Genomic DNA, 21,784 nt, shown 5'->3' with positions numbered 1-21,784 from the left:
ATAAAGTGGTAGGTTTTCTCCCTGAAGGGAATTTATCAGCCCAACACTGGAATAGTGTTAGCAGACTGTTGATCCTCGAAAGCCTACACAGAAGCACTCTCTTCAGAAGCAGGAAAGCTCTGACGGGATTGGTGCCCACACTTAACTTTAAGTAAGCTTTGCTCAAGCTGATTAATGATCTGGGCATGTGGTAGGTGCCCTGAAGCTTCGTAAGCTGGCAGGACATAATCCATACAGTTTAGGCTACTGCAGCAGTGATCAAATGAAAAACATCAGTTATTTATAATATGCATTAACATTATTAAATTATGAGAGAAGAAAAAAAAAAAGAGATGAAAGTTGTCTTATACATACAAAATGGGTAAGATACAGTTTAGGAGGGTTTGGGGGGGTAGTGAGAGGTGATAGGTTAGAGTATGCCAGAGATGGACTTTACAAAGTGGGAGAGAGACAGGGAGGATGGGGGAGACTTATTGCATAAATGCTTCAAGTGGTGTTGCATTGCCTGAAGTTAACAGATATGGGGGTTAGTAAACAGTGGCTGTCATCAAGTAACACCTTACTTTGCTTGTTTGAATAGGTGTTTAAGGTCTTGCCTGAATTTAAGGAAAGGTAAGACTGGTTACAGATCTGCTGTATGAGATTCCCAAACTTGGGGAGCCACTGTTGAAAAGCTGTGGTCAGTAAAATGTGGCTTCTTTTGATGAATGGTTAGACTAAGGGAAGCTTGGAATCTTACATTATAAGTTGTGGTTCTTTCGGTGGACTGAGCTTTGAAGTGGGGTATTTCACTGTGCACTGGTTTGTAGGTTAGGGAAGCAAGAAGCAGTGAGCACCTTGCTTTTATAGGTAGTTATTTGCTTAGGACTGTGCGATGATGCTCTTTTTGGGGGACATAAGGCAGAATCTACTGGTTTGTTGAAGTTCGGAGGATTTGCAGTTTTTTCTTGAATGCTTCAGCTATAAGGGCAAGTCCATATTCAAGTTAAGCCAGTAGGACTCCTTTGCCGATAGCTATCCTACCTTTTGGGGAAAAAGTCTGATTTTTTTAATCAACAGGACAATGACAGGGAAAAAAAACTTGAGTTGTCTTTCATTTGCATGCAACACTAAGCTGCATCTAAGAACTGATACCAGGATCATTTTCTCTCTCTTCACATTGTGTTACTGAAAACTATACCAAGGCAAAGCAAAACTCAATATGTGATATCTGATTAACACAGATAAACAGAAAATTAAATGAATGTATACTTATTCACTGCAGGAGTTTTCTTCTGACGTAAGAGAGATCATCAGAATTGAGTTGTCCAGCCTTGGACTTTGGCTTGAAAAACATCTGCCCTGACATTCACCAATGCAATCTGGTTACCAGCCACCATTGCTTATGAATGTTCAGTAGCAACTATTATAGTCAACTGCTAACTGGTAAAGGGACGTGGCAGTCACCACAAAGGAAAAGTCTGAACTGTCAAGCTGGCTGGGTATTATATCATGAAGTACAAATGCAGAGATAGAGATGAAGAAAATTATACCATTTCCAGTTTGTATGCTTTCTTCAGGATATTCTACAGATATGTATTTTATTATAATCATCCTCTAATTTCTCTACTAAGCTGCATGTTCATATAGGTTCACAAATACATTAATTACACTATGTGTTGAGTACATAAGAATGAGCCAGTTCAGCTTCTTAACACACAATGCCTGCCTGATCCAGAAACCTGAAAAGCTAACAATACCACTGATAAACAAAGAAAATCACCTGGCCTTGTAATACATTTAAATAGTTTAAGGTGATCTGAGGAGTGTGCTGAAAGTATGCAACTGAATATGATTATAGTCAGTTTAAAGGGAAATTATCTGCAGTAACAAAAGGTTCAAATCTACCTACATGTGAGAGAAATAGTACTTAAAACTTACCCTAGCATTATCCAAATTGCACATTGATTTAATTGCTTGCAAACTCCACAGATCTTCTCCTGTTGCAGAAGTAAACACTACACGGGAATATCGATCACCTGTAGAGAATGCAGAAGACAAGATAAAGCACATACTCAAAAAGTTGCACTCCCTCCTTTCCAAACACAAGAAACATTATTCAGCCTGCTGGTTGTATGAAAATGTTAAAACTCTGAGATACCTGAGAGATGTTTACTGCTTATCTTTCTTGCCATCTACTGTGCCACTAACAGAAGGAGAGAACCAACTAGTTCAGTCACTTGTAAGAAAAGAAACAAGACAACTAGTACATTATAGTGTTATTTCTTTATGCATGTCTTATGCTTACCTAAAAGGAGTTTATATTTTGATTCACATCTTTTATTGGACTAAAGACAACTATGAAAAGTACATTACTGCAGATTCCTACCGTTTTAATGTGTATTTTATACCAGAAAAATCCATTCAGACCATTGTCACCAAGTGGCAAACTTCTTGGAGTTCTAAAAGGGGGGTCTAAAATTGTTACTGCTGTAATTAGAAGTCATAACAGGAGTAGTACAAGTTACAAATGATTACTTAAATGTTACTGAAACAACTCTGCAATAGGAAAGTACAAACACCACTCTCCCCAAAGTATATCTCAGGAACAGCAAAAACAACATTTCGTTTTACCAAGACAAACAAGTACAGAAAATACACTTTGGAATCAGACTGTAAATCAGTAGAATAAACACACTACAAATACATAATCCAAAACAGATGATAATGGCTAACTTCAGATTTATGATGTAATTTGAAGAGTGAAACCACAGAAGTATCATGTAACCCCAAAGAAAATGACTAAATAACTAAGTGAATTAATTCTGCAGTTCCATTTGGGTAATATGTTCCAGGAGGAAGAGGAAGCTGAGTAGCAAAGAAAATGGTCCCAAGCTGCAGGATGTGGTAATCCAAAGCATATGTATAACTGGAAACACACTGATCTGGAAGATGAGGAACTAGGCATCACATATAAACAACACACCTTATTCTCTTTTTCTAATAATTGGGAAAAGGACTGCCCAATATACAAAAACGTTTATCATTCCATCAAAGTGATGAGCTCCAGGATGACCAGAAGAAAAGAAACCAGATCACAGCTTCCCCTTGGGAGTAGAAGTACAGCTGTACGAGACACTCACCATAACAAGTTTTCAAAAAAGGCACTTGCATCAAATTCTGTTCACCAAAACCAGTCATCATTCCATCTAATATTTTAGAAGACAATGATCAGTTCACAATGGTGAAGTCCATACACTGGATGGAACATCCCTATACTATGGCAGTTATCCAATATTCTTTTACCTCTCCTAGAAAGAAACCTCTTACATAAGCCAAAAAAAAAGTCTGCAATGAGCTAAAACAGTAGCACTGTAAGCAGTCTGATAATCATACACAACAAGTATAGCACAATAAGCTATGAAACACATTGCTAAACACAACAAAAAGAAAAAATAATAGTTATGAACTCACCATAACTATGCATCTGTGTTGTCCATTTTCATTCTTCCTAAATGAATGGGTTGGGATCCAATCCTCAGATGTGACTTGACCACTTTCTTTAGATTCCAGGATCCGACTCTCGAGCTCCTCCCTTAACCATAATGCCACTGATCACTATATTATCTCAGATTGAGTTTGGTGCTATTATACAGTATCACAACAAGGTATCTCCACATAGCTATATCAGAAAAGCGACAGCTGAAAGATCAGGAGCTCAAACAGGAACAATTCCTTAAGGTCTCTCCAAAAGACATGGATGGGGGAAGGTGAGGGGGACAGTTGAGGAAGAATGAAAATGGACAACACAGATGCATAGTTATGTTGAACACATAACTTTTATATCTGATGGTGTCATTCTCATTGGTTTTTCAATGAATGGGACAGAGTCCCCAGCCACAGTTGCCTTGGGTGGCCCTCACGGAAGGATGTTATGGAGAACCACAGAACCAAATGCTGCTCTGTTTCTGGAGATATCTAATTTGTGATGAGAAATAAAAATATGAGCATTAGACCATGTGGCAGCTGCACAAATGTCATCAATCATAGACCTAGTTGAGTGAGGTTTTAAGTTATCCTGTTAAGGTTAAGCCTCTGAAGGAATAAATGCAGGCAATACAATTGGTTTCCTATCTTATTATTTGAGGAGACAAATAATTGATCATTTTTCTAAATTCCTTAGTCCTGTAAAGGTAAAAGCAAAGTTGCCTATGGACATCTAAAAGATGAAGGGTACATTCTCCATTATTGTCAAATTCGGGAAAGCTAGCTAGTAAATTGATCACTTGATTGATGTCTAATTCAGAGGCCACATTAGTGGAAAAGAAGGATTTGTACGTAAAGTAACTCTATCACTGTGAAAAATCAAATATGGTGATTTTGAAGAGAGTGCTTGGAGTTCAGATACTCATCTTGCTGAAGTGACAGAGACCAAAAAGACCATTTTCCAATACAGACACTTAAGGTCTACTTTAGCTGAAGACTCAAAAGATGAATGTACGAAGGTCTGTAATATCAAAGCCAGGTACCAAGGTGGAGTGGGATCTTGAATTGGTGGTCTAAGTAAAAAGGTACTTTTCAGAACAGCCTTACATAACTTAGATGAAGCTAACCTCTGATGTAATAGCTGGAGATGGCTGCTAACTGAACTTTGATGGTGGAAAGGCTTGCCCCACTTTAAAAGATGGAGGCAAGGAAATCTAGGACAGCTGGGAGAGGAGCTGCGAAAGGCTCCAACTCTCTCTGATGAGAACAAAAGGAAAATCATTTCCATTTATTCTTATAAATCTTCCTAGTCGAAGGTCTGTGGGACAAAGAATCTGGTGGACTGGGGAGGAAAGCCTGGAATGCCTAGCCATCATAAGAATTGGAGAAACTAAGTGGTCAATTTGAGGCCTGCAATGACTGGATGAATTATTCCTGATGCATGAGGCAGGAGGTCTGGACTGGGATCCAGTGTCCAAACACTAGGCAAGACAATAGGAAGGTAAACCACACTTGCAGATACCAATAGGGGGCAATGAGGATTACTTTGCTCTTCAACTGGAGTACTTTCTGAAGAAACTTTGGGATTAGATGCAGGGAAGGGTATGCATAAAGGAGACCAGAGGGCCAAAAGTGGACTAGAGCACCTCTCTGTGAATGTCTCTGAGGAGGAGGAGGAATTAGGGCAAAGAACCTGCTGCAACTGTTGTTGAGGGGAGAAGTGAATAGATCGCAGCATGGTTGATCCCATTTGAGGAAGATCATATCTGCCACTGACTGATTGATGGTCCAGCTGAGCTTGTCCACTAAGATGCTGGACTTCCTACTGGTACGTGCATTGCTACAAGAAAGAGGTTGGAGGTACGTGCATTGCTACAAGAAAGAGGTTGGAGGAGATCACCCACTGCTAAACTCTCATTGCTTCTCAGCACAAGGGATAGGATCTGGTTCCTCGTTTATTGGTGTACCAGACTACTGACATGCTGTCTGCTTGAATAGCAATTGCTCCAAGTGGAAGAGAGCTCTGAAGGGTCTGCAATGTTAGAAGCACCGCTGGGGGACCAAGTGCCTTGAACAGTCTATACCAAGTATTAGCCCCCCCCCCCCCCCCATCCCCAACTGTGAGGCATCTGTGATCAACATGGCATTCGGGGAGGAAGAACAAAGGGATGCCCTAGAGAAATCTCTGCAGAGTGTATCCACCAGGGCAGAGATTTTCTGCAAACCAAAGACAATTTTATCGGATGCCATAATGGATGTTGATGAAAGGACCACTGCACTGCTACAGTCCACTGACAAATTCTCATATGAAGACGAGCATTGGGTATTAAAGTTGATGCAGCAGTCATCGACCCTAATGCTTTAAGTACCATTTTTGCTGGGGGAGAAGGATGAAAAAGAACCTGTCAGACATGCAATTTCAATGTAAGAACTCTGTTTGACGCAGAAGAGCTAGACAACTGACTGTGTCTAAATGAGCCCCTATAAACTACAAGATTTGAACTGGTTGAAGTTGTGACTTGGCTAGACTGATCAGAATTCCCAGAGAGTGAGATAATTGGAGTAAGTAATCCCTGGCTCTTTGCAGAAGATGACTGGTCGGTGGGACAAGAAGCCGGTCATCTAAGTAAGGAAACACTCTGAATCTGAGCAGTTTTAGATGAGCTGCTACCACTGCCATACATTTGGTGAACACCCAGAGGGCTAGTGAGACTGAAGGGCAGGGCTATGAACTGGTAATGACCATCTCCCAACCAGAAGTGTAGAAATCTCCAAGAGTGCCTGTTCATTTTGATGTGATGCATGCATCTTGAGGATCAATAAAAGCACATCCAGGCGTCCTTCGGTAAGAGAGGCAGAAGGTACTGAACCGTGACCATCCGGAATATGGAATTTTTTACAAACTGGTTCAGATAACGGATATCCAAAATGGGTCTCAGGCCCTCCCCCTTTTTTTTCTTTGGAACTAAAAAGAACCTTGAGTAAATTCTGGATCCTCTTTGGTCTGGGTAGGGGGGGGGGGGACCTCTTGGATGACTTTTGTCCAGGAGCTTTTAAATCTCTACAGCTGCTAACTCCCTCTCTGATTGGGTGGAACATCTGTGAGACGTATCCTTTTCCTTTGGGGAATGTGTAAAAAGGGAATGAAATATCCTCTGAATATGATCCTTTGCACCTATGAATCTTTTGTGATGGCTATTCAGACTTTTAGGTGCAAAGACAAGCGCCTCCTGCCTCCAAAGAGGGACAGTCAGGCAACTTTTCAGGAGCGCTGAAAGGATGTGTCCAAGAAGGAATCTTGAGACCTTTGATTCTGCGAACCCCCTCTGCCATGTGTGCGTCATCCATTATAGCTCATCCCCCCCTCTGCCTCTGGGGGAAAAGTCTCCTTGTGACTCTTAGAAAGGTCCTTGAGATTTCTGGAACTACTTCTTACCACTGCACTGATTCCTAGAAAAAGGTCTCTGTGGAGTAGAAAAGCGGACTTCTAAGGCAAACACGGTCTTTCCATCCTTCTCACTGTGGGACAGTGTCTCTAACTGTTGGCCCAAACAAAGAAGATTTATCAAAAGGAGCACTGATGAATGATCCCTTGAAGGGCTCTGCAAAATCATCCAACTGCATCCAGCCACGTCTCATAATAGCTATATCTGAACTGGCAGTCAGTGAGGAACCTTCAGCTGAGTATGAGATTAACCTCATGGATGCATTAGTAATGGATTGCAGGGTGGCCAGTCACGAGGAAAAGGACTTCTGATCTTCTGAAGAGATGAACCAATGGGTAGAGTTACAGAGTTCCTTGTCTAAGTCCCTCTATAACCTAGTAAAATGTGCCAGATAATTCAGCAACCATAAGGCAAAGGTCACTGATGCATACACTCACTTCCCAAACCTGTTGAATGCCCTAAACTCCCTATTAGAGGGATGGACAGAGGAGTTCTGTTCAGCCAGCTCCATTTAAGTGATTGCTGCAACCACCATGGCATCTGCAGGGATTCCTTTGGTCCAGTGTTGCCTGTCGAGGGGGCAGTCAAAATCCTGTCCTGATATTTGGGGATTGGTTCTACGGAGTCAAGTTCCTTCCATGCCCTGTGGAAGACAAGGTCTAGAAGCTCATCTGCAAGTGGAGTAACCCAAGACATAGATGGTCCAGAGACCTAATGACTTACAAGAACACAGATTCCTCCTGGAAAAGGTTTTGGGAAGACCAACCACCTTTCTGGTGAAATATCTCTAAGATATCTCCAAACAAGACATCCTCAGGTGGAGATCCAGGGGACCCTTCCCCGTCATCAAAATCTGTATCTTCTGTAAGGGATTCCTGCAGGGAATCCAAGTGCCTCCTCTTGCACAACTTCTTCTGAAGAACCTCTTCAGTGGGCTCTGGGGAGGTGTCAGAAGAAGCAGGGAGTTCCCTGGTGGGAACTGCTTGAAAGGTCATCCAGGCTGACTGTCCTTGAGGTGTAGGATCAATAGACTCTGCCACAGGATCCGAAGATTGTACCTACCATAAATGTAGATGTTCGAGTGTATTCACTGTTGCAGTCATTACACTTGGGTTATCCTGCTGGCAGTTCCACTGCCATGAGGGCCTGTAATTCTGACACTCTTCTTGCTGAAATGATGGCTAGAAGTAAGGCTGTTTTCCAAGGAAGGAATTTCAACTCTGCTGTTGCAGCTGGCTCAAAGGAGAGAAGAATGAGCTTTTCCAATACAAAGTTAAGGTCCTAGGCTGGAGTGGGAGCTCTCCTGGGGGGGGAGGTCTTAAAATTTTGGCCTCTCTAAGGAATTGTTTAGCAAGGGGTGAGAGAAGAGGGGGTGGCTCAGTATTATAATGTGCTGGAATGGCAGAGGCATGAATCTTAATTGACGAGAAGGATAGGCCATAGGCCCTTGTGGAGCATTTCTGTTAAGTACTCCAGAATAGGAGGTAAGCTGGGCACCGTTGTGGCCATTCCCTGAGCCTGGCTCCAGGAGCAGTATCATCCAATTTTCAGCATATGATTTTCTGGTACTAGGAATCCTTGCCTCCAGAATGACATCCCGCACCTGCTTACTGAGGGATGCTAGAGGACAGCTCATGGAATTAGCCAGGCTGCAAGGTTCAGGGTTTTAAGCCAGTGAATTTAGTTTGTCTGGCAGGAATTCTGCTTGTAGGTGCACTTGGATGCTCAAGGCTGTGCTCCACAGAGCCATGGCCAGTCTGCAGAAAGGGAAGGAGTCGGTTCCCCCTGCTTGTTTATGTACCACATAACTGTGGTGCTGTTTGTCTTTACTAGTAGTTATCCTGGGAGAATATGGTCGTTGAAGGCTGTCAGAGCATTCTGTACAGCTAACATTTCTTTTTGGTTGATATGCAGGTGCATCTGTCTCGGGTCCCATTTGCCCTGAATGCACTGCCCTGCCATGTGAGCCCCCCATGCATAGTCTGATGCGTCTGTTAGGGTTTGGGCAGCAGGGGGTAGAGTGAAAGTGAGTCCCTTGTTGTGGTAGCAGGCCTCTGCCCACCAAAGGAACTCTGTCCTTAGACAAGGAATGATAGGAATCATTGTTTCCAGGTCCTGAGAATGCTGACCCCATAAACATTTTAGATACCACTGGAGTTTCCTCATACGCAGTCTTGCATATGGAATTAGAATGCAAGAGGCCATGAACCCCAGGGCTTACAGTATTTTCCTTGCAGATAGCTGGGTTTTTATGGCCAATTGTTTGAAGTAGGTTGTCAAATAAACTTGTTTCTCTGGAGTGAGGAATACCATCTGGGAAGTTGTGTTCAAGCTTGCTCCCAGGAATACAAACTTTGGCAGGGTACTAGGTGAGATTTCTTTTCATTGATGGTGCACCCCAGTGAGGATAGAAGTTTCTTTATAAATGCCAGGTGCTGTAATAGCAAGTCCTGGCTTTCTGCCTGAATCAGACAATTGTCCAGATATGGGTAAATTTGAATATTTCTCTGCCTGCAAAATGCAATGGCTCTAGAATCTCTATCAGAAGGGGTAGGGTTTTTGGCAGCCATAGACTTGATGCCTTTTGGTCCTTGGGAAATGGTCTCTGGATCCGTAGAAGGATTCTTAAAGAGGAACTTGTGATAGTCAGGTACTCTGTAGTACCTGTCAGGTTTTCTGGGAGTTGGAGGAAGTGTCTGGGGTAAGGCTAGATTCCAAGAAAATATCTACAATAGCCAGAACAGGAGGGATAGCTAGAGGCCTGTGTTGAGGCAGGAGTAAGAATTCCTTAAGTCTCTTTTTGGACTCAGAATAGTCCTGGCTTTCCCAGTGGAAATGCTCCCTAAGGGTATGCAAAGTTTCACCAAAAGAAAAATCTCCTGGAGAATAAGCAGAGGGAAGCGAGTCCTCCGCATCAGAATCCTCATAAGTAGATAAGGGCAAAGCCTGGTAATCAGAAGGAGCATAGATATCAGATTCCTGATCAGAAGAATCAAAAAGAAAATCGATTCTAGGTCTCTTAAGAGGGGGAAGGCTGGCTTCCCCTAATAAAGGTAATAAGGTCTTCAGCCATTCTAAGCATTTGTTTTTGAGGCATATGGGCCTGAGTCATCGGTTTGGTCGACTGTTTTCTAGGCATAGTGTGAGTTTTAGGCCTGAGGAATTTGGTACTTCTAGTTGGAAATGATGCTGTCGGTTTAAGATGCAAGCCTGTACCCCTGAATACACCCTCAGAAGCCGGTCTGCTCTGGACCCATCCAAGGTAGAGACATCCGCAGGTTCCATAGTCGAAAAAGCATCTCGCGGCATACCGGACTCCGAATAGGTCTCAGTACAGGCCTGCGAATCTGTAGTGGCGGGTATAAGGGGCTGCGAAAGTGCCTCACTGAATACCGGCAGGCTGGCGACTAGCTTAACGGAAGCACTGTTGGCAGTTTTGAACCTATGTGGTCTCTGTCTTTATCCTTACATTTTTTCAGAAGATCGGTAGTCGGATGGCTTAACCAAGGCATTTCTGAGTACGGCGATCAAGAATGAAAGTATTTAGCTATAAAAATAGCCTGATGACGAATAGTTCGGGCATTGAACAAGGCACAAAACCGACAGGAATGCCATGGTCTGGGCCTAAACAGGTGACACAGTAAGAATGAAAATCTCTGAGTTATTTGCTTTCTACAGGCAAGACAATTGTTAATTTTTTTCTGACATCGGTTAGAGCAAGAAAAAAGGATCCCCAACGGAGTACTTACCTTTTTTGAAGACGCTGGGTCTGAAACTCGAAAACGACAATTTCAGGAGTCGGCCGACTGGGACTTGCAAACTGCTTCCGCTACAGGCACCGCACGGCAAGAAAGACTGATGTAATGGCATTGACAGCATGTTTTATACCCCTGACGACCTGATGTCATGGAAGCAGCGACAGCATCCGATGCAGAACTCTGAAGACTGTGGTATTTAGGCCGGCTGAGGGCCACCTGCAGGCAGATAACTCAAATGTGATGACTGCAACAGTGAAACACGAAGACCATCCTCTCCACCACCTTGAAGCCAGAAGGACCAGGAGAAGACGAAGACAATACGACCAGAACAGAGGCTCGCACAGCAGACGATCTAAAGCTTTCCGAAACCCTCTTCTCTGAGGGAGGAGTAGGAGCCGAGCAGTCCAATGCCGAAGCTCCAAGGGGAAGTGATGGCTCCGAAAGCTTCGGAGTTGAAGTCAACCCCTTGGATCTGACACTTCGGCTAAGAGAACCATTGTCTTCCAAATGAGCAGGAGCCAACTGGATCAGGGAAGTTGCCAGAGTAGAAGACAGAAGAATGTTTGGATCAGATGGTTCAACTCTCTGGTCGGATCAGAGAAAGAGCAACTACAGGCTAGAAAAAAAGGTTTAAGGCTCATGGATCCAATGGGAGACGGTGTTGACAGGACCCCCATTTGGATCTGTGCTCTGAGGAAGTTTCCCATCATTCTATCTACCTCCGACTCGGAAAAACTTTGGGAACACCTAACAAAGGACAAAGTGGATGGTGGTCTGGACAACTTTTTACGTGTCTCCTGAAGAAAAGGATACTTCAACCTTGGGATACCAACTCTAGGAAAAATCTTGGAATATGGAGCCAAGGAGACTTGGCAACAGCAGACATCAGATCCAATGACTTCAGATCCGAGCTCTTTGCAACTTTCTTGGGAGGTTAACATGAAGGTGCAGACTGATGAGGCCATGCAGGGGAGTATTTTCTTTGCCCTTTATGTTACTTTGATTTATGAGAGGAGGTTTGAGCCCTTGAAGAAGTACCAGCAGAAGGCGCATAGGCCGGAATGAGGCCTTTTAGTCCAAGTATGCTGGACCCAGATGATAAACACACTCCCTGTGGGCATCACAGTTGGGGATCCTATGCCCACAGGAAGTACACCTCTTATAACCAGTAGGATTATCAGCCATAACGCAAACTAGTAGAACATGTTCACACAAAAGTTTTTTTTTTTTTGTTTAAACAGAGAAAAAGAGGAAAAAGGACGGTCTTAATACCAACAGTGATACAACAAAGGATTACCTTCAGGCAAAGTAATAGAAGGAGAAAGACTACCAATAATGGTAGCTAAGAATATCAAATAAACAGCTCCTTGAAAGTGATAATAGAAAGATTTAGGAAAGTTTAGAAAAGAGGCAAGGGATATATTATAAACTACTGTAAGGAAAAAAAGATAAAGATGAAAAAATATAAATTTATGCACTCATTAAAACCCACTAAGAGCTCAAGAAATCGCAATCCTGTCTGTTCTTGAGGAATGGCAAACGAGATGAGACAATACAGTGGTCAGGGACATTATGGGTAAGCGAGGAGCTTGAGAGAAAGATATGAGAATGTAAAGAAAGTGACAAGAGTTGGATCAGTGGATCGGATCCGAACCCATTCGTTGAGGAACAAATGAAAATGACATCAGATGGTTATCCCTGCATTTTTTTTTTTTTTTATGGTTATTACCCAGTTTTCAGGAAAGGCTTGCAGCAGTATAATGAACAGCAGACTCCCAGTGCTGGCTACCTGGCATCTAAACAACTTTGATAGGAAAGGTCACAGCAGAAAACAGAAAGGGATGTGGCAAACAGAACAAAAGACAGACTTTAGCTAAATACAGTCAAGGTGAAAAGGAAAACAAATGATTAAATAGGAGTCTTAGCTGGAGAATTAATGAGAATAAGCAGATATTCTGAATGGATTCTTCGTCCTTATCTTTACTAAAGAAAAGAAGAACAGGATTACTGTACTGCAGAGAAACTAGACTGACCAGATGACTGAATACAGGGGAGCAGGGAAAGAAGTTATGTACTCACCGGAACGTTCCATGTTTGTTGTCCATCTTGCCTTCATTCATTGCTGGTTGAGTATGGAACAGGGAATCTGTTCCAACTCGGCCTATACAAAAGCTTGAGAGCTTCCACTGGCTCGTGGCTATACCCTATCTCATCGTGCTCAGAGAAGATTACCCGGATCTTGTTTGCAGACACTAACTACTACCTCTAAACATATAACCATGTCCAATAAAGGAACAAAGGAAGAGATTCACAGAAAGTACAGCTGTGTACACCTACCATAAATGTAGATGTTCGAGTGTATTCATTGTTTCAGTCATTACATTTGGGTTATCTGCTTGGAGGTAGCCCTCAGTCGGACTGATTAACAAAGTCTTGGGTCCTGCGTCGGTTGCTGTCCCTTCTTCCATGATGTCAGGTCGTCAGGGGTATAAAACATGCAGCTGACGCCATTACATCAGTTTTTCTTGCCCAGATGTCAGGTGCCCCCCCTAACGGGGAGCAATTAAATATACAAGTACAATGATATACCTCCAACAAAAAAGCAAATACACCAAAAAGGCTTTTAAGCATAGTAAAGGAAAGTAGAGATATAGCCAAAAGAAGTTAGGGGGCTGGAGGGAAGGTAACCAGGACTGCAACGGTGAATACACTCGAACATCTACATTTATGGTAAGTGTACAAAACTGTACTATGTTCTTCGTGTTTCACTGTTGCAGTCATTACATTTGGGTAGATTCCCAACGCTATGGTAGGGAGAAGGCATTTAGATAGCATTAGGACCAGCTATAAGGCCCTGCAAGACTGCAGTGGCAAAGCCAGCTCTGGATTTAGAGAAAATTGGCAAATGATAATGCTTGGTGAAAGTATGCACAGAACTCCAGGTAACAGCTTCTAGGATGTCCCTGGTAGGTACGCCACTGAGAAAGGCTGTAGAGATAGATGCAGCCCTGGTGGAGTGAGGTCTGATCCCCTGGAGGATAGGTTTTCCATGGTGCTTACAGCAGAAATTAATGCAATGGCTTATCTATTTAGGATGGTTTGCTTTGAAATAGCCTTCCCCTCTGCCCCTGCAGCAAACCACCAGCAGTTGTTCAGATTTCCTTTGAGGTTTAGTCCTGTCCAAGTAGAATCCAAGTTGTTTGTGCACATCTAAGGAATGCAGTATCCATTCCCCTTTGTTTTGTGGATTGGAAAAGTAGGTTGGCAAATGAATAGACTGATTAAGACCACCACTGGATACCACCTTGGTCATGAAGGATGGATTGGCCCTGAGGGACACCCTGTCCGCATGAAAGATGATGAAAGGCTCCACTGCCATAAGGGGCCTGTAATTCAGATACCCTTCTAGCTGAAGTGATTGCTAAAAGGAAAGCTGTTTTCCAAGAAATAAATTTTAAGTCTGCAGTAGCAGCTGGCTCGAAAGGAGGTAGAGTGAGTTTCTCCAAAACAAAGTTAAGGGCCCAGGCTGGGGGTTGGAGCTCTCCTGGGTGGACTCACATTTTTGGCCCCTCTGAGGAACTGCTTAAGCACTGGATGAGAGAAGAGGGGAGGTTCTGTGTTATAATGAGCTGAAATGGCTGAGGCATGGATTTTAATGGAGGAAAAAGACAGGCCCTTGTGAAGCATCTCGGTTAAGTATTGTAAAATCTGAGGTAAACTGGGTGCTGCTGTGCTCATCCCTTGAGATTGGTTCCAGGCACAGAATCTTTTCCATTTTTCAGCATAAGATTTTCTAGTACTAGGACTCCATGCCTCTAAAATGATATCCATATCACAGGTTTACTGAGGGATGGTAGAGGAGAGATTATGCAATTAGCCAGGCTGCAAGGTTCAGTGTTAGAAGCTGAGGGTGCAGAATCTGGTTCTCCTCCTGAGACAACAGGGAAGAAGTCTGAGGCAGGTGCCATGGGGATAACCGTGACACACTGCGCAGGAGGGGGTACCAGTGTTGGCGTGGCCAGTCTGGAGCAATCAAAATCATCCCTGGTTTGTCCTGTTTGATTGTTAGTAGTACTTTGGAGAGCAGAGGCAGAGGGGGGAAGGCACAGACTGATGGGTTTTTCCAGCAGAAGGACAGAGCATCCACTTTCCAGGCTTGCTTGTGGGGAGTCCTTGTGCAAAATTTGCCCAATTGGTAGTTCTGGGGAGAAGCAAACAGGTCTATATATGGGCTCCCCATCTGCTTGTCAACATGTTGAAAATCCTTGGTTCCAGTTTCCACTCGTTTGGGTCCATGAGGTTTCTGCTTAGTCCGTCTGCCAGTGTATTTAATTTTCCTGGCAGGAATTGAGCTTGTATGTGCACTTGGTAGCTCGAGGCTGTGTTCCACAATGCCATGGCTAGTCTGCAGAGGGGGTAAGAATGTGTACCCCCCCTGCTTGTTTATGTACCACATAACAGTGGTGTTGTCTCTGTCTTTACCATAAGTTGTCTTGGAAGAATGTGGTCCTTGAAGGCTGTCAGAGCATTCGGTACAGCTAACATTTCTTTTTGATTGATATGCAAGTGCATTTGACTTGGGTTCCATTTGTCCCGAATGCACTTCCCTGTCAGGTGAGACCCCCCCCCATGCATAGTCTGATGCATCTGTTGTTAGGGTTTGGGCGGCAGCGGGTGTTGTAAAATGTAGTCCCTTGTTTTAGTGGCAGGCCTCTGCCCATAAAAGGAATTCTAGGCATAGGCAAGGTATGACAGGAATCATTTCTTCTAGATCCTGAGAATGTTGACACCATAGGCTTTTTAGATACCACTGTAGTTTCCTCATATGCAGTCTTGCACATGGAATTAGAAGAATGCAGGAGGCCATGAACCCAAAGGCTTGCAGTATTTGTCTTGCAGATAGCAGGTTATTGCGGCCACTTGTTTTCAGTAGGTTGTCAAATTAATTTGTTTCTCTGGTGTGAGGTAGGCCATCTGGGAAGTTGTATTGAAGCTTGCTCCCAGGAATATAATTTGTTGACAGGGTACCAGGTGTGATTTCCTTTGATTTATGGTGTACCCCAGACAAGTTAGAACCCTTTACACAAAGGGTAGATGATTCAAAAGTATGTCCTGGCTTTCTGCCTGAATTAGACAATCATCTGGGTATGGGTATATTTGAATATTTCTTTGCCTGCAAAATGCAATAACTGGAGCTAGGCATTTTGTGAATACCTCGGGTGCAGTAGATAAGCCAAAGGGCAGTGCAGAGAACTGATTTGAAGTGTAGGTATCTTCTGCAAGATTCCCTGACTGGGATGTGCAGGTATGCTTCTTTTAAATCTAGTGCTGCCCACCAGGCATCTTTGCGTAGCATAGGAAGTAATTGGTGAAGAATCAGCATCTTGAATTTTGGAATTTCCAAAAAGGTGTTTAGAGTAGACAGGTCCAGGATAGGATGCCATGAATTGTCTTTTCTGGGTACCAGGAAAAGTCTTGAGTAGAAACTTTGTCCCTTTTCCTCTTCCGGTACCAGTTGAATAGCCCCCATGCTTAAGACAAAGTACTTTTTTCTGGGCCTCTGTCCACTGATTTGGGGGTAGGCCCGGCCACCCGATTGGTGCTGGCAACGTGTGGAAGTGAAATCTGTATCCCTGGGACACTATATTTAAAGCCCATTTGTCCTGGGTAATGTATTCTCAGTTATTTGCATGAAGAGCAATCTTTCCCCCCAAAGGGGCAGTCAGTTGATAAGTGCTTGGAAATTTTAAAAGGAAGTCATTGAGACAGTTTACCATAGGGGAGTCTTATTACTCCCACATTTGGAAGTGGAGGCCCCCCAGTACTTAGTCCTGTGTGTCCCCTAGGACTGAAACCTGGGGCTTTTGCTGTGTCTGGGATTAGCTTGAGAAGACCTGGAAAGGGCTGGAAAGGACCAATTCTTAGAGGGCCAGTGCCTACTAAATCTAAGAGGCTGAACTTGTAAGAAATCTTTAACAGCTTGCATAGATTTAGCTTGATCTTCCATCTTTTTAAGAACTTCCTCGGCCTTGTTGCCAAACAGGCGGTCCTGATTTAAGGGAGCATCCAACAATTTAGCTTTAACATAATCAGGCAACACAGACCCAGTAACAGCAGCCCTGCAAGAGGTCTCTAATGAATCAAAACCACATTCGCATTTGAACCAATTGCAAAGTATGTTTTCCAACTTGTCCAGCAGAATGCATTAAATCCTGTAATTCTTTATTTTCCACACAGACAGGAATCAACATAATTTTCTGTTTAAGCAATCCGATAACATGTTGCTGATACTTTAACATATGAAACTGGCAGTTTAAAGCCCTAATGGCCAAGGTTGCAGTGTAAACCTTCTTACCCCATCTATCCAGCGCCCTGGAGTCTCTATCAGAAGGGGTAGGATTTTTAGCAGTAGAAGCCTTAATACCCTTGGGCCCCTGTGAAATAGTCTCTGGATCCGCAATAGCATTTTTAAAAAGGAACTTGTGTGACTAAGGGACCCTGTAGTATCTGTCAGGTTTTCTGGGAGCAAGAGGCAAGGAATCAAGGGCCAAACTAAATTCCGAAAAAGCATCATCAACAATGTCTAGTACAGGAGGAATTAGCTAAAGGCCTTTGCTGAAGTAGGAGTAAGAAATCCCTAAAGCCTCTTTTTTGAATCAGAAAAATCCTGGCTTTCCCAGTGGAAATGCTCCCTTAGAGTATGTAAGGTTTCCCCAAAAGAAAAATCCTCTGGAGGGGAAGCAGAGGAAATGGAGTCCTCTGCATCAGAATCCTCATAAGTAGATAAGGGCAAATCCAGATCATAAGAAGAATCTGAAAAAACAAAATCCTGGTCAGAAGATTCATAAACAACTTCAGTCCTAGGCCTCTTAGAAAGGGGGTTGGCTACCCCTGATTAGAGTTATTAAATCTTCAGCCATTCTTATCATTTGTTTTTTAGGCATAGAGGCCTGAGCATGTGGCCTGGGCTTCGGTTTTTTAGGCATGGTTTGAAATTTAGGCCTAAGTGAAGAAGAGGGCATCGGTTTAATACGCAAGTCAGTAGGCCTGAATACACCCTCATAAGCCTGTGCCTACACAGAGGCTCCAGACCCATCTACGGTAGAGACATCTGCAGGTTCCATAGTTGAAGCATCTTGCGGCATACCAGACTCCAAATGGGTCTCTGTAGAGGCCTGTGAATCAGAAGTAGCGGGTATCAGGGGCTGTGAAAGCACCTCACTAAGTACTGGCGAACTGGCGACTGGTTTAGGAGAAGCGTCATCAGCAGTTTTGGAACTCGACAGCCTGTCTCTGTCTTTATCTTTGCATTTTCTCGGAATCCCGGTAGTCGGATGGCTAACCAACGACATTTCTGGATAATTAAACCGAGAACCGAAATATTTAGAGGCGAAAATATACCAACGATTTATAGTGCACTGATTAAATAAAGCACAAAACCGACAGCAAGCTACGTCGTGGTCAGGGCCTAGGCAAGGAATACAGTACGAATGAAAATCTTTGAGGTATTTGCTTTCCACAAGGAATGCAACTTTTACTGACATCGGTAAGGAGCAAGAAAAAGTTTCCCCAACGGGGTACTTCGCTTTATTTGAAGACTTTGGTTCTGAAACTCGAAAACGAAAATTTCAGGAGTCGGCTGACCAGCACTTGCAAACTGCTTCTGCTTCGAGCACCGCATGTCAAGAAAGGCTGATGTAATGGAGTCGGCTGCATGTTTTATACCTCTGACGACCTGACGTCATGGAAGAAGTGACAGCAACAGACGCAGGACCCAAGACTTTGTTAATCAGGCCGACTGAGGGCTACCTGCAAGCAGATAACCCAAATGTAATGACTGCAACAGTGAAACACGAACAACATCATCAAGTTCCAGTTGGCAAGAAACCTCTTGATCCTCCATGAGCGAAGGCTGGGGGAAGGAGGGTAGGATGCAAGAATGAAGGTGAGATGGACAACAAACATGGAATGTTATGGTGAGTACATAACTTCTTAATGTTATGTTGTCCTAGCTCGCTTTCATTCACTCCTAGTTGGGACAGCGTCCCTAGCGCCTTCTTTCTTGGGTGGCTCAAGGGAAAATACTCTTCAGAACAGTGACCCAAAAGAAGCCCTGTTCCTGGAGGCCAAATCAACTTTGTAATGAGTGATAAAGGTATGAAGCTTTACCCATGTTGCTGCTGCACAAATTGAATCCATGGGTAGCCTTGCCTGAAAGGCCGACGAAGTTGCTACAGCTCTTGTGGAGTGGCCTTTTATTTTTCCTGGAAGTTCTGTATGTTAAAGTTTTACAATCAGTAAGCCACTTGGAAAGCATGACCTTTGATACAGGGCTCCCTTCTTTTTATCTGAAAAAGATACAAACAGTTGTTCTGATTTTCTGAACTCCTTTGTTCTATGGAGACAGAAACGCAATTGTCTGTGTACGTCCAATTGGTGTAATTTAGACTCTGACTTATTGCCATAGTTTGGGGAAAAAACAGGCAAGTCGATAGACTGATTTAAATTCGTTTCTGAACATACTTTGGGAAGGAATGAAGGGTTATTTCTCAGGGAGACTCTAGCTCTGTGAAAAATCATGTAAGGGGGACATATTGATAAAGCTTGGAGTTCTGATACCAGTCTATCAGACATGACGACTATCAAGATGGTTCTTTTCCAGGTTAAAGACTTTAGTTGACATGATGATGCAGGTTCAAAGGGAGGAAGGATCAAGGTGGACAACACAAAGTTTAGGTCCCATGGTTCTTTCACTGGAGGCCTTAGTAAGAAAGTACCTTTCAAGAAAGCTTTGCAAAGCCTGTGGGACATTATTTTTAGTCCCAATTCTCCAATATGATAGTTTGATATAGCAGCTAATTGAACTTGAATAGTAGCTGCAGCTGCACCTTCATCAAAAAGCTTAGCTATAAAGTCTAATACAGCTGTTATAGGGGCAGTAAAAGGATCAATGTGGTTGTTGAAAGCCCAATGGGAAAACCTTTTCCATTTGCTATACTATAACTTTCTGGATGAAGCCTTATGGGACGAAATCAAAATATGTTTCACTGCAGGGCAAATATCTGGAAGCCTGGCTATAAGTGGGACTGGAGCAGCCAAGCTGTCAATCTGAGGTTTTGAATTGATGGATGAAGCGTCCCTGAGGGATGAGTCAGGAGGTCCGGAATCCATGGCTCCTCTTGGAGTTGGGGCCATAGAAAAGTATAGTTGTGTACCTACCATAAATGTAGATGTTCGAGTGTATTCACTGCTGCATATCCTGCTGGCAGGCTACCCACAGTCGGCCAGAATTCCAAAGTCTACATCCGGCGTCAGTTGCTGTTGCCTCTTCCCTGACGTCAGTGTGCTAGGGGTATAAAAGATGCAGCAGACGCCATTTTCTTCAGTTTTTCTTGCCCCAGATGTCAGGTGCCCCCAAAATAGTAGGCTAAAAAATATTATGCCAATAATTATGTATGCAGTAAAATAAACATTTCCTTCATCTACAAGCAAATACACCACATAGGTTGTATAAGATAGAGAAGTATAGGTAAGTCCCAGCAAAGAAAAGGGGGATGGTGGGTGGGTAACCTGGACTGCAACAGTGAATACACTCAAACATCTACATTTATGGTAGGTACACAACTGTACTATGTTAATCGTGTTTCACTGTTGCAGTCATTACTCTTGGGTTGAATCCCAAAGCTAAGGTTGGGTGGCTGGGCCTAAATAGGATTAGGAGAGGCTATAAGGCCTTGTAGAACTGCAGTTGCAAAGCCTGCTCTGGAGTTAGAGTAGAGAGGTAAATGGTAGTGCTTTGTAAAAGTGTGCACTGAACTCCAAGTTGCAGCCTCTAAAATGTCTTTGGTTGGTACTCCTCTGAGAAAGGCTGTTGAAGTGGCTGCTGCCCTGGTAGAATGAGGCCTAATGCCCTTGGGCACTCATTTGTCATGTTGTGAATAGCAGAAACAAATGCAGTGGCCTATCCATTTTGAAATAGTCTGTTTTGAGATGGGCTTTCCTTGAGATCCTGCAGCATATGCCACTAAAAGTTGTTCAGTTTTTCTGAAAGCTTTAGTTCTGTCCAAGTAGAAGCATAGTTGTCTGTGTATGTCCAAGGAATGCAGAAGTCTCTCACCCTTATTCTGTGGGTTTGCATAAAAGGTAGGCAAATCAATAGTTTGGTTAACGGCCACACTGGACACTACCTTAGGCATAAATGTTGGGTTCGTCCTTAGAGAAACCCTGTCTGGATGGAAAATGATGAAAGGTTCCACAGTCATGAGTGTCTAACTCTGAAACTCGTCTTGCAGAGGTTATTGCTAGGAGCAGAGCTGTTTCCCAAGATAAAAACTTTATATCAGCTGTATTGGCTGGCTCAAAAGGCGACAGTGTGAGTTTTTCCAAGACATAATTGAGGTCCCATGCAGGTATTGGGGCTCTCCTTGGAGGTCTTATGTTTTTGGCGCCTCTGGGGTACTGCCTTAGCAATGGATGGGAAAAAATAGAAGGTTCCATATTGTAATGATCTGAAATGGCAGAGGCATGAATTTTAATTGATGAAAAGGATAGGCCTTTGTCCAGCATCTCAGTTAGGTATTGTAAAATATGAGGAATATTTAGTACAGATGTGTCAATTCCTTGTGCCTGGTTCCAAGTACAGAATCTTTTCCATTTTTCTGCATAAGATTTTCTGGTACTAGGCCTCCTGGCCTCCAAAATAACATCCATCACTGCTTTAGAGAGAGGTGTGCATTGAATGGTTATATTATCCGCCATGCTGCCAGATTTAGAGTCCTGAGTTGGCTGTGCAGAATCTGATTGTTTCGCTGGGTCAGTAAGTGAGGAATTAGAGGCAATGTCCAGGCTGGGCCTTGAGACAAGCTTTTAAGGATTGGGTACCAGTGCTGGCGTGGCCAGTCTGGGGCAATCAGAATCATTCTTGGCTTCTCTAGTCTGACCTTTAAGAGTACCTTGGGGAGGAGAGGTAGAGGAGGAAAGGCACATACTGTTAGACTTTTGCAGCTGAATGACAAGAGCATCCACTTTCCATGCTTGCTTGTGATAAGTCCTTGTGCTGAATTTCTGTAGTTGGCAGTTGTGAGGGGAGGCAAATAGATCTATGTATATAAAAAT

General features: G+C 43.3%; 1 protein-coding gene across 1 annotated transcript in view; it reads right to left on the bottom strand.

Annotated features, from left to right (window-relative positions):
• DISP1 (dispatched RND transporter family member 1) overlaps window positions 1-21,784 on the bottom strand; it is a 449,492-nt gene that overhangs the window by 94,410 nt on the left and 333,298 nt on the right. The window contains exon 5 of the mRNA XM_044057950.1: window positions 1,921-2,018. Coding sequence (XP_043913885.1) covers window positions 1,921-2,018 — 98 coding nt within the window. The remainder of the gene's footprint in view (window positions 1-1,920; window positions 2,019-21,784) is intronic.

This window comes from Protopterus annectens, chromosome 1.part2 (assembly GCF_019279795.1).
Source record: "Protopterus annectens isolate FY-2018-M chromosome 1.part2, PAN1.0, whole genome shotgun sequence".
In the NCBI taxonomy this organism is placed as follows: domain Eukaryota; kingdom Metazoa; phylum Chordata; order Ceratodontiformes; family Protopteridae; genus Protopterus; species Protopterus annectens.
The sequence above is the reverse complement of the archived record's forward strand: the minus strand, read 5'-3'. Positions and strand labels throughout refer to the sequence as shown.